We start from the raw sequence: 12,843 nt of genomic DNA, 5'->3' as shown, positions 1-12,843 counted from the left end.
TGGGGCTGGCAAAAAATACATCTACAAAAAGTTCGAACGCAAGTCCAATAGGTGGCAGCAGAACTCATATCTTTGAAGGCATATCATTCATCACAGTGTTGCTGCACCTCCACGGAAGTAGCCACTAAAGAACTGAACTGTTGTGCTCATGGAAAAAGAGCGATCGTAAGTGGGTATCCCTCTGAAGTTTAGCAATACACATCCCCAGCTTGATAGGTAGGTGAAGTAACTAAAGTAATATCTACATTTTGAGCTGTTACTGCTATGCTAACTAGTTATCACCAGGTCTGACGTTAGTTATTTACAAATCAAGTTACATTTCTAGGAAGACCAAGCCCAGCTAGTTAGCTAGCTAACGCGTTAGCTACCTGTCAGAATAATTAGCTAGCAAGGTACAGTAGATAGCCCAACATGTTTAATGTTTCCACATTCTAGTATCTACCTGTCTGCTTGACATTATCTACTTTCAGAAAATATGTTGCTGGCTACTAAAGTGTCAGTGTGTAAGGTACAATCAGAATGTTTAACTTGTGTAGTTGTGGGTGTGTGTATCTAATGAGACGTGTTGTTTGGGGTGTACCCTATCTTAATAGCGCATGTACACACCTCAGATGAAAATCAGAAGAAGTGTATGAGAAAGTGAGATAAAATTGACTGTAAACTCAATGGTTATTGAGAACAGCCTTAACAGGTGCAACCTAACCTATTGATTAACTCTGATCATAAGCTCTAATTTAGCTATCTTTTTTCCCAGGGAGGTTATGTCACATTGTCCGTCTGTGTCCCAAAGTGACAGGAGCCATGAAGCTTCGGCTGCACTTTGTGATGGACCCCATGGGCTGGTTCTGCATCAGTATGGTGTTCGCCATCTGGCTCTACAACTCCTTCTTTGTCCCCAAGTTGGTGCTACTGCCCCATTTCTACGAGGGGAATATCCCTTGGGCCTTGGTTGTCAGTGAGTATTAATCCCATAGACCAGGTGTTTAGTTAGGTCTGCTTCATCATTGACTTTGACTGCTATAGTCATCCTGTACCTCTCCTCCTAGGTTACTACTTAGTATCAGCCCTCTGTATGGCTGCACTTTTTAGAGCTTCTACAGCCGACCCTGGCCGACTCCCACCCGACCCCCACATCCCTCACTCAGGTAATTTGACATTCCACAGCCTCTGTCACAAATACTGATATATAATGTATACTGAGTACAAAACATTAAGGACACCTTATCTGTTCATGACACAGCTTTCACCTGGTCTGTCTATGATCCCTTATTGATGTCCTCCTCAATCAGTGTAGATGAAGGGGAGGAGACGGGTTAAAGAAGGATTTTAAAGGCTTAAGACAATTGAGACGTGTGTGTGTGTGTGTGTGTGTGTGTGTGTGTGTGGTGTGTGTGTGTGTGTGTGTGCCATTAAAAGGGTGAATGGGCAAGACAAATGGTTTAAGGGTCTTTGAACGGGGTATGGTAGTAGGTGCACGAACGTTATGTCTAGAACTGCAAAGCTGCTGGGTTTTTCACGCTGAACAGTTTCCTGTGTGTCTCAAGAATGGCCCACCACCCAAATGACATCTGGGGACGGGGGGTACAACTCAATATTAGGAAGGTGTCCTTAATGTTTTGTACACTCGGGATAAGGTCCACTGATATAAAGTTTGTTGCCTGGGTCATGGCAAAAGTATAGATTTTGACATGGTTACTTTGTTTCAGAGCGAGAGCACTGGGAAATGTGTACCAAGTGCAACATGAAGAGACCAAAAAGGTCCCACCACTGTAGTCGTTGTGGCCATTGTGTACGTAGAATGGACCACCACTGTCCATGGTAAGGCTTCAGAAACTTCTATCACTCCCATAGGACATTCAGCTAAACAAGACAGCTCGTTCTGGGGGGACATTTAGAATTTTCTGTTGCATTAAAAGAGCTGACGGTGATATTGTCAGGGTGTCTTTCACTGAACTGGCCAAGAGAGGGGGACAACTGCACCTCTTCTCTAGCAGCACCCCCCAGGATTGCCACATATTTTAAAAATTGATTGACAGTTCATTGAATGGTTTAGGCCTGTTTATCTGTTTATCTTCATGGGTAAATGTGCTTGATATTTGCCAAGCTTGTAACCTAGGCATTTGAGCAGTCCTGTAAAATGTATTTTTCTCCCTCTTGTCTCCTGGCAGGATCAATAATTGTGTAGGGGAGGACAATCACTGGCTCTTCTTGCAGCTCTGTTTTTACACGCAGGTCCTCAGTTTGTTCACCCTGGCTCTGGACTTCTGCCAGTTCTATTACTTCCAGCCCTTGACCACATTGGACCAGGTAAAGTCAAGAATGAAAAGTGAGGCCTTTAACGCTAAACTAGAATGAACATTACTGGACAGCTTGGTTTCACCATTTTTTTTTTTTTTTGTAATAGCAATCACAAGGAAGACTTTCGTCATCAATGATTTGGATTACTTTCTAATTCAATTCAAGATTTGTCCATATTTCCTTGGAAAGTGTGTAATCAAGCTCTTACAGATATCTGCCTGCCACACCCCTAAAACCACTCTCCCTTCTATGCCTTGATGAACATTTTAATAGAGATGTACATGAACACATTTGCAGCTACAAGCTGAATTGCAGCATACATAGGCCTACGTAGGCAAATAAATAAAACAAAGATATTTTTTAAGTTACTGGTATTTCAGATTTCATGAAACCTTTTTCACAGTTAAGCAGCATTGAGCAGTCTCACAAAGTAGGGCAGGCATAGGGCTGTAGTAATATGTGTCAGTGAGAGTAGGGAAGGTCCCGTTTGATTGGATTGGGTAGATCTGCAACAGAAATGGCCTCGTCTGAGAATGTGCTGTTTTCCTGGGATTTTGCAAGCTTCTGAGCAAAGAATCTGCAGAGATGGGACTCCAAGGTTTGTAAGCCCAGGTCTTTACATTCAGAGTAGGAGGTGTAGATAGGCGGTATGCTGAATGTGTGAAAGGAGTACGGGAGTATGTACATGGTGCTGTGAAGTTGACTTTGGCCTCTCCTGGTTGTACTCTCACAGGAGGCATTCATGGCACGTCATGAGCTCGCCCTGATACGAGTGTCTGCGATCATGGGTCTGGTGATGTTCGGAGGCATGAGCAACCTCTTCTATACTCAGATGGCTGGCGTCCTGACAGTGAGTCAAATCTCTCTCCTGTTTATTTGGATCTCCATTAGCTTTTGCAGAAGCAGCAGCTACTCTTCCTACTGTCTCTTGTTAGAGATTGTGGTCAGGAAATTGTAGTCAAGTAAATATCAACGTATTTGTTATGTATCAAAGTAACATGTTATGCACTGTTTATACTGCCCATTTCATGCAACCCAGTTCCTTTCTAATTCTGATGTATGCCAATCTGCCTCAATTCCATTCCCTGGGTATGCTACTCAATCCATATTCTTAGCTATTGTTACTGGAGTAGTGGGAATATTAGGATGTGTTTGTGAACTTGACCGTGCCCTTGACTGTCATGACTCCTTACCAGATGAGCCCTCACCTTTAACCTCTGTGAGTGGATTGACAGGATGTAATGCTCCAGCACCAAGGTGTAATAGACTTAACAGCTTACATGTGAGCCCAGCTGCGTAAAACCGTCTTATCTGGACTGCTAAGTCGTTATTTCTATTACCGTCCCTCTGGGTAAACGTGGGTCCTTCTCGTAGCCACACAAACTTTTTCTACCTGATGACATTAAGGGATTGGGGCCTGGAAGGCGTAGTTAGTTTTGTACTTGTCTTGTTGCACAGACCCATGAACAAGCTTAGTAACAGATTTGGTGATTGGCCAAATCCCTACATGTCCAGGTCTCAATGTATGGGTGCATGCCACCAGAAGCCATAGGTTATTTTCAGACAACAAATCATATGGTAAGGAAGGGAATTGCAGGATGTTGATCAGCTGTTTGTTGTTCACAGAGAAAAACAACCTTTCAGGAATACGTTAAGGTGATAACAGCATGTTAACAATTGACAATAACTATGGATAGTCATGTGCTACTTAGGCTATTTTCTTGTTGATTAAACATGTAGAAATGTCCTTTTCAGAAAACAACTTAATTTGGAAACCTGGGCCTCACAGCACGGGTGGGCGGGTGCATTAATGTCTCCTAATTAGCATGTGGTGTGTTATCTGTCACGCTTTGTGTGTAAGGCGTCCATTTGAAGAGATTTTCCTGGCTAATTAGTACACATGCAAATATATATTCCAGGACAGCCTGTGATCATGCAAACTACATTTTACATTTTAGTAATTTAGCGGACGCTCTTATCCAGAACGACTTACAGGAGCAATTAGGGTTCAGTTCCTTGTTCAAGGGCACATCGGTAGATTTTTCACCTAGTCGGCTCTGGGATTTGAATCAGCAACCTTTTGGTCACTGGCCCAATGCTCTTAGCCACCCTACTCAAAGATGTGAAATCTATCAATATTTAAACTATGTTCCTCTTGTGTTACCGTCTAACAGGACACCACCACCATTGAGAAAATGGCTCACTTCTCAAATGAAATGTAAGTAGCATGGGGTTGTTCCTTTGTGCTGCCTTTGATACAAGGGACAAGAAAATAATTTGCCTGGCTCTGTGGACAGCCTCTTCAGGTTCCGATTTTACTTATCTGATTGGAAACAATTTGTCCAGCTAGTTGACAGGTCATTGCAGTACCATTAAGTTGAGAATTTGGTGTTCCACAAGGTTCAGTGTTGGCACCTCTGTTTTTCCATTTTGGGCCCATTCAGCCTTGAGATCTGTGCACACGCTTGTGAACATTATTTTCTCTTTCACAGAGGCGGGTCTGGTGGTTGGTCAAAGAAATCCTGGCAGCGGACTCTGGCCGAGGTGTTTGGCACTACCTGGAAAATCCTGTGGTTCATCCCGTTGAGGAGCAGGCAACCACTGACCTTTCCCCACCACTTCCGCAGTCATGTGTAGATAAGTGGAGCTCTGTCCCACTTCAGTCCAGACGGTAGGCTGCCATCTCTGACAGAGAATATACTGTGCACACTCTCAGCGCCCCCCACCTGCCTTCACCTCTCTGTTTTGTGCCATCTAAGCTGGTTGGTAGTATTGGTTGGCCAGTGGATACCTTTTCGTCTTTTCCTATAGGAATCACATTGAAAGTGCTTGAACTGGGTCACAAACTTCTGCGACAGTCGAGAGACATTTTACTAAGTGCAACCTAATGCCTCCCTTATACTTACTAGGGGCTCCATTGTGCTCTGTTGTCACATTGAGGGAACCACTTTAAGGGGAAATTGCTTTTTAAAGGGAACTTTGACAAAAGGGAAATGACAAAGAACTACAAGTTGATTGTAGGTCCATGTAGACCTTCAAACGACACAAAATGCTAACTCTAACTCAATAGCCAATAGAGAGCCAATTAAAAAATATATAATTTGTGCCTTCTTCTTGGGACTTATGGTCCATTCATGTGTCATAAATCAACAGTGTTTCTGCTGTTGTCTGGTGGGCTGTGGGCTGTTGTTTTCAAGATAAAAAAAATGACATTTTTAGTCCGTCTCCCAAGTGGTTTGTATACTTGCCTTTTACAGAAGGCTATACAAGTAATTATTTTGGTTAGAAGTTGGATATCAAGTGGTGGGCAAATTGGTTTGTGGATTGCTATAAGAAAGAGTAGTTCCATGATTGAACTGCATTCCATAATGATATTGTTAAAGAGTTCCTTTGCTTGACTTTTTTAGCCATATTTAAAAAAACAAAAAAATGTGTTATGATGCTCCTACCAAAACGAAATGCCACTATTAACACCTGATTTGAACAATGTTATAATGTCTTGTACAGAAGGTAAACTTAAAGTTGCCATGAAACTCATTATGTGTCGCATCTTTGATATTTTCTCCATAAACCTTTTTATGAATGGTTTGAAGTAGAATTTACTCACCTGGCTAAATAAAGTTATATTAACTTCTATTATTAATATATTATACACTGAAACACAAGTTTTAGTGTACCACAGATCAGGGGTGCAACTTCCACTGGGGACGGGGGACGGAGGGGGGGACGGGCATACCACCCCCAGACACATTCTGAAGTTGCATTTTTGCCCCCCCCCATTTTATAATTGGAATGTGATACAAAACGAGGCAACGGTGGGCTTTAGGACCGTGCGGATGCCTCCGAGCGGTCGGGTCGGTTGTTTTGGAGTGTTTATCAGACTTGATTAAAAAAAATATATATAATGATGTCCCCCCCACTTCTAAAACCCAACGTTGTGCCCATGCCACAGATATATGGTAGAGACCGGCAATGAAGGAGACCTTCGCTTGCAGCATGACTGTCTGTCATGCATAATTTTGTCATAAACTAGCATGACGTCTAATAATATCTATAATGTCAGCCTTATGACAGTGTTACGCAGGCCTTATGACTGTTATGCAGGCCTTATGACTGTTCCGCAGGCCTTATGACTGTTCCGCAGGCCTTATGACTGTTCCGCAGGCCTAATGGCAGTTCCGCAGGCCTTATGGCAGTTCCGCAGGCCTTATGGCAGTTCCGCAGGCCTTATGGCAGTTACGCAGGCCTTATGGCAGTTACGCAGGCCTTATGATAGTATTATGCGGGCCTTATGACAGGGTTCAAGTAAAGTGTTACCCAAATATCTTACTGTCAAAGTTGGTAGTTGAATTTCTTAGCCGTCACAACTGAGTTGCACTGTTTGTTTCTGTAGTTCAGTTGGCAGAGCATGGCACTTGCAATGCCAGGATAATGGGTACAATTCCCGGGACCCCCCGTACGTAAAATGTATGCAAGCATGACTGTTAGTCGCTTTGGATTAGGTGTCTGCTAAATGGTATATATTTTATTTATTATATAGTACAAATAAATAAATAAAAAAGTACAAATTTGTGCACTATTCACACACTGTACCTTACAAAATTGGTTGATAGATAGCTACTTGCGTATCGAGCTACAGGGCTGTAACAACCAACCATCACAACAGTGGTAACCATGTCTTTATCTCCCACTAAAATAAAGATAAAATAAAAATAAACTTTCATTACCATCAATTAGACAAACATCACAGAGTCGTTGTTCATCCATTTAAAAAAAAATGTTGCTTGTTACTTTTTCAAACCTCCATACTGCCTAAAGTCAAATGATTTAACCTTACCAATGACTAAGACTAAAAATGTCACAATGAACTGTATCAACATTAATTTCAGGGTATACCAAATAGTTGTATTTATATTTATCTGCTGTTGTACACTTGGTTGTAACATTGTTCATAAATCCTCCTCCTACTACTACTAAATATGCACTGATATACTGTACCTCTGTATTTTTTTGTACACATTCCACTTTATTTTTCAAGTCAAGTTTTATTTTGTTTTTATGTACATGTTTTCACGACTGTTGAGTCGATTACTTTTGATCATTTGAATGTATGATACTAACTTTGAGTTTTCTGAACCTAGTGTGACTTAATTAACCCTATCAGTCCCGAGACCCCTTATGTTATCAGGGCTATAAGTAGAACACAAAACAATTTGACATAAATAGTTGCATTCATAAGATTCATTGATAAAAAGCAAAAATCTGATAAAAATGAATTTATATGAACGCTGGAAGTACAGAAATTGTTTGCTCACTGGGAAATGAATATCCAACTCGTCAGTGACAACTCTTTGGAGTTTGATAGCAACTATGAGCTTGTTACAGTAGTATAGGCACTATGTCCTGGGATTTCCTATGGTCTTCTATGTTGAAGAACCCCTTAGCTTCTAACGACTCTTGTGTAGCATGTGGGCGTCACAAAGCAAAACATTTTACACGTGCGTGTTCGTAAGAGTTTCGGCTTTTCATAGGCAGCTTTTAATAGTTTTTATAGCTCAAACCATTCGGACTCATTTTTGTAAAAAGAACCGGTCCGAGCCCCCTCGGGATCCGCCCTTGTCTCACAACACAGCTCTAGTCAGCCTCTGTTAATCACACAGACTAATGGTATCTACGGATGCAGAAGAAATAGATTCATCCAATGGTGAAACCCAGAAGTCTGTCGCTCAAACCCACTATGTTTTAAAAGGGGCTAGAAGTCCAAAACGCCCCGGCATTACGGTGGGACTCATTAGGTTAATGGAGTCTCAGAACACTTTATGTTAGTATCTAGACATCGATTGATGTTGAATTGTTTTCATGTTAATTGTGAGGACAGCTGCTCTCAATTGTCTGTCATATTTGTAGTTTCTCTGATTGTTCGTAAATGGTAGTGGACACTGAATTCTTTCTTTTTTATAACAATATTGTCTTCAATTTTAATTTCCTGGTTGGTATTGTGTTGATTTGTATGTTTTATACTTCATACTTTCTTCATTATATAGGATGCATCATATATAGGATAAGGGGAATGTTAATGTTGCATTAATGCAAAGTACATGTTTTTCGTTTACACTTGAAGTATCTGTCAATCATCGCACATCACCAATAGGAGTTCTACCAACAACTGTCTTGAACCATAGATGTATTTAAAAACAATCTTTGTTAAAACTACATCAACCGTTGCTTACAGAATCACCAACCTACTTTGGCGTCTAAAAAGCACCTTTTGTGAGGATCTGTATCCTCACTATGTCTCACAGGGCTCAGTGCTGAGTCCCCTGCTGTTCTCCATGTACAGTGCCTTCAGAAAGTATCACACCCCTTGACTTTTTCCACATTTTGTCGTGTTACAAAGTGGGATTCAAATTGATTTAATTGTCTTTTTTTTTGTCAACGATCTACACAAAATACTCTGTCAAAGTGGGGGGAAAATTATACCATTTGTAAAAAATAAAAATAGAGATATAATAGAAAATAAAAATAAAACCGTAATATCTTGCTTAGATAAGTATTCAACCCCCTGAGTCAATACATGTTTGAATCACCTTTGGCATTGATTACAGCTGTGAGTCTTTCTGGGTAAGTCTCTTAGAGCTTTCCACACCTTGATTCTGCAACATTTGCCCATTTTTGATTATTTTCAAAATTCTTTAAGCTCTGTCAAATTAGTTATTGATCATTGCTTGACAACCATTTTCAGGTCTTGCCATAGATTTTCCTGCAGATTTAAGTCAAAACTGTAACTCAGCCACTCAGGAACATTCACTGTCTTCTTGGTAAGCAACTCCAGAGTAGATTCTGGCTTGTGTTTTAGATTATTGTCCTGCTGAAAGGTGAATTCATTTCCCAGTGTCTGGTGGAAAGCCGACTGAACCAGGCTTTCCTCTAGGATTTTTCCTTTGCTTAGCTCCATCCCATTTATTTTTTACATTGAAAAACCTCCCAGTCCTTAACCATTACAAGCATACCCATAACATGATGCAGCCACCATTATGCTTGAACATATGGATACTGGTTCTCGGTAATGCGTTGTATTGGATTTGCCCCAAACATAACACTTTGTGTTCAGGACAAAAAGTGAATTGCTTTGCCAAATGTTTTGCACTGTTACTTTAGTGCCTTGTTCAAACCAGATGCATGTTTTGGAATATTTTTCATTCTGAGCAGGCTTCCTTCTTTTCACTCTGTCAATTAGATTAGTATTGTGGAGTAACTACAATGTTGTTGATCCATCCTCAGTTTTCTCCCATCACAGCCATTAAACTCTGTAACTGTTTTTAATGTTACCATTGGCCTCTTGGTGAAATCCCTGAGCGGTTTCGTTCATCTCCAGCAACTGATTAAGGAAGGACACCTGTATCTTTTTAGTGACTGGGTGTATTGATATACCATCCAAAGTGTAATTAATAACTTCATCATGCTCAATGTCTGTATTCTTTTTTTTTGTTCTTTTTACCCATCTACCAATAGGTGCCCTTCTTTGTGAGGCATTGGTAAACCTCCCTGGTCTTTGTGGTTGAATCTGTGTTTGAAATGTACTGCTTGACTGAGGGACCCTACAGATAATTGTATGTGTGGGCTACAGAGATGAGGTAGTCAATTAATTATTTTTTATAATGTTAACCACTTATTACACACAATGAGTCCATGCGTCTTATGTCCCTTGTTAAGCCCATTTTTACTCCTGAACTTATTTAGGCTTGCCATAACAAAGGGGTTGAATACTTATTGACTGAAGACATTTCAGCTTTTGATTTTTAATTCATTTGTAAATTAATTTGTAAACATTTAAAGAAACAGAATTCCACTTTGACATACACTAGTGTGTAGGCCAGTGACACAAAATCTAAATCTAATCCATTTTAAAACCAGGCTGTAACACAACAAAATGTGGAAAAAGTAGGGGGTGTGAATACTTTCTGAAGTCACTGTAGGGGCCAATTCTGACCCAACCCTCCCCTCTAACTTAATCACTTGTGATGGTGTGTTGTCTTATAGCACTATGCCATGTAATGTACCAGTACTGCTGTAATCATTGGACTTCCTACTACTGCACTCCATTATGTGCCTTGATGTTGGGATTTTGCACTTTTTATTTTATTTGGGTAAGGAAATTGGCATTAACATTTGCCATTGACATGGATCTACTTACAATGTTTTATTTTGTTGTTTAACCTCCTTATTAGCATCAACTTTTAATAACTTGCTCTAGATAAGAGTACCTCTTGCTTAATGACTAAAATGTAGGAAAAGGAGGAGGAAGGAGAGTCCACGTTAAGTCTATTGTAGTTTTAAATCTAATTGAATTGCCATAGATGAGTCACGCATGTTCAAAGATAAATGTTTACACATTGTTTGCTGCTCTTTTATATTTAAAAAGAAAGCTGTAATATTTCACGGTTAGAGATTTCAGCTTGAAGGACCAAAGTTATGCTGACTCGTACGTTTTGCTATTTGATTCTCATTTGGCCTTTTATTTGCGGCAACAACTTTTCTTTCTCAGTGTAATTAGGGAGAATGCGTGTGTTGTGCATATAGCATTTCTATATTCCGGACTGTTGTGTAATGAATTGGACTCTAACTGGACATCAAGACATAGACTTGGAGATGTATTAGAATTTATAGAGGCTTGAAGCTTAATAACCTTTGTCCCCAGGAGGTTGCAATAAGATGGAATTGAATTTAACTGTATCTCAATTACTCTACTCAATGCTGATGTCTCCATACGCAACATAATATATATATATTTAAAGGAAATGTCTCATAGATGTTGATGGGCCACCTATATGCCATTACAGTTTTTATTGCACTCATAATACATATACTGAACAAAAATATAAATGCAACGATTTCAATGATTTTACTGAGTTATAGTTCATATAAGGAAATCAGTCAATTTAAGTTAATTAATTAGGCCCTAATCTATGGATTTCATATGACTGGGCAGGGGCGCAGCCATGGGTAGGCCTGGGAGGGTATAGGCCCACCCACTTGGGAGCCAGGCCCAACCAATCAGAATGAGTTTTCCCCACAAAAGGGCTTTATTACAGACAGAAATACTCCTCAGTTTCATCAGCTGTCCAGTTGACTGGTCTCAGACGATCCCGCAGGTAAAGAAGCCGGATGTTGATGTACTGGGCTGGCGTGGTTAAACATGATCTGCGGTTGTGAGGCCGGTTGGACGTACTACCAAATTCTCTAGAGAAATTAACATTCAGTTCTTTGGCAACAGCTCTGGTGGACATTCCTGCAGTCAGCATGCCAACTGGACGCTCCCTGAAAACTTGAGACATCGGTGGATTTGTGTTGTGTGACAAAACTGCACATTTTAGAGTGGCCTTTTATTATCCCAAAAAGTTTTTTAAGAAATTGTTCAGTTGAAATATCATTTGGGAACATGTAAGGAGAGAAATAATGTGAAGTTAATGTACAAATTTATCTGGGTTATAATATATACATTTTATTTTACCATATGTTTTAATCATGGGGAATATAAATGCTGCCAAGAGTTATTATCATGTATTAAATAAATGGTGTAACAAAGTTCTGAAATGGGTTTTATTGTTGTTTCTTACAGGATAATTTCTGTACGGCAGGGGTGGTCGACTGCTCCTCCTGGAGAGCTACTGGGTGTGCAGGCTTTCACTCCAACCCTGCTAAAACACACCTGCTTCTACTAATCACTTACTCAATCAGGTGTTGGAATAGGGTTGGAGCAAAAGCCGGCACACCCAAAGACTTTGAGGAAGGATAAACTTAACAGACCTTTCGTCTTGGTCACACAATGTGTTTCCAGTCTCTGCTGGCAAGCCCGATAATGCCCTCTCCTGGCCATTAACCCCTGTACATTCAGTAGAACAGGCTGGCCATTAACCCCTGTACGTTCAGTAAAACAGGCTGGCCAATAACCCCTGTACATTCAGTAGAACAGGCTGGCCATTAACCCCTGTACGTTCAGTAAAACAGGCTGGCCAATAACCCCTGTACGTTCAGTAAAACAGGCTGGCCAATAACCCCTGTACGTTCAGTAAAACAGGCTGGCCAATAACCCCTGTACATTCAGTAAAACAGGCTGGCCAACAACCCCTGTACGTTCAGTAGAACAGGCTGGCCATTAACCCCTGTACGTTCAGTAAAACAGGCTGGCCATTAACCCCTGTACATTCAGTAGAACAGGCTGGCCATTGACCCCTGTACGTTCAGTAGAACAGGCTGGCCATTAACCCCTGTACGTTCAGTAAAACAGGCTGGCCATTAACCCCTGTACGTTCAGTAAAACAGGCTGGCCATTAACCCCTGTACGTTCAGTAAAACAGGCTGGCCATTAACCCCTGTACGTTCAGTAGAACAGGCTGGCCATTAACCCCTGTACGTTCAGTAAAACAGGCTGGCCATTAACCCCTGTACATTCAGTAGAACAGGCTGTCCATTACCCCCTGTACGTTCAGTAAAACAGGCTGGCCATTAACCCCTGTACGTTCAGTAAAACAGGCTGGCCATTAA

At 40.8% G+C, this 12,843-nt stretch overlaps 1 protein-coding gene across 3 annotated transcripts; it reads left to right on the top strand.

Annotated features, from left to right (window-relative positions):
* The first annotated feature begins 86 nt into the window (after positions 1 to 86).
* LOC115198236 (probable palmitoyltransferase ZDHHC21) lies at positions 87 to 6,844 on the top strand. Of its 3 annotated transcripts, none has more exons than XM_029760027.1 (8): positions 87 to 216; positions 791 to 955; positions 1,047 to 1,145; positions 1,707 to 1,818; positions 2,169 to 2,307; positions 3,032 to 3,148; positions 4,473 to 4,516; positions 4,791 to 6,844. In XM_029760027.1, exons 2-8 carry the CDS (start codon positions 802 to 804, stop codon positions 4,933 to 4,935), a joined length of 810 nt encoding a protein of 269 aa, XP_029615887.1. In that variant the 5' UTR covers positions 87 to 216; positions 791 to 801; the 3' UTR covers positions 4,936 to 6,844. The 3 variants fall into 3 exon arrangements, with proteins under 3 accessions (XP_029615887.1, XP_029615886.1, XP_029615888.1); XM_029760026.1 differs by having other exon boundaries at positions 88 to 216; positions 755 to 955; XM_029760028.1 differs by having other exon boundaries at positions 107 to 165; positions 755 to 955.
* Positions 6,845 to 12,843: the final 5,999 nt, after the last annotated feature.

This window comes from Salmo trutta, chromosome 8, assembly GCF_901001165.1.
Source record: "Salmo trutta chromosome 8, fSalTru1.1, whole genome shotgun sequence".
In the NCBI taxonomy this organism is placed as follows: domain Eukaryota; kingdom Metazoa; phylum Chordata; class Actinopteri; order Salmoniformes; family Salmonidae; genus Salmo; species Salmo trutta.
The sequence above is the reverse complement of the archived record's forward strand: the minus strand, read 5'-3'. Positions and strand labels throughout refer to the sequence as shown.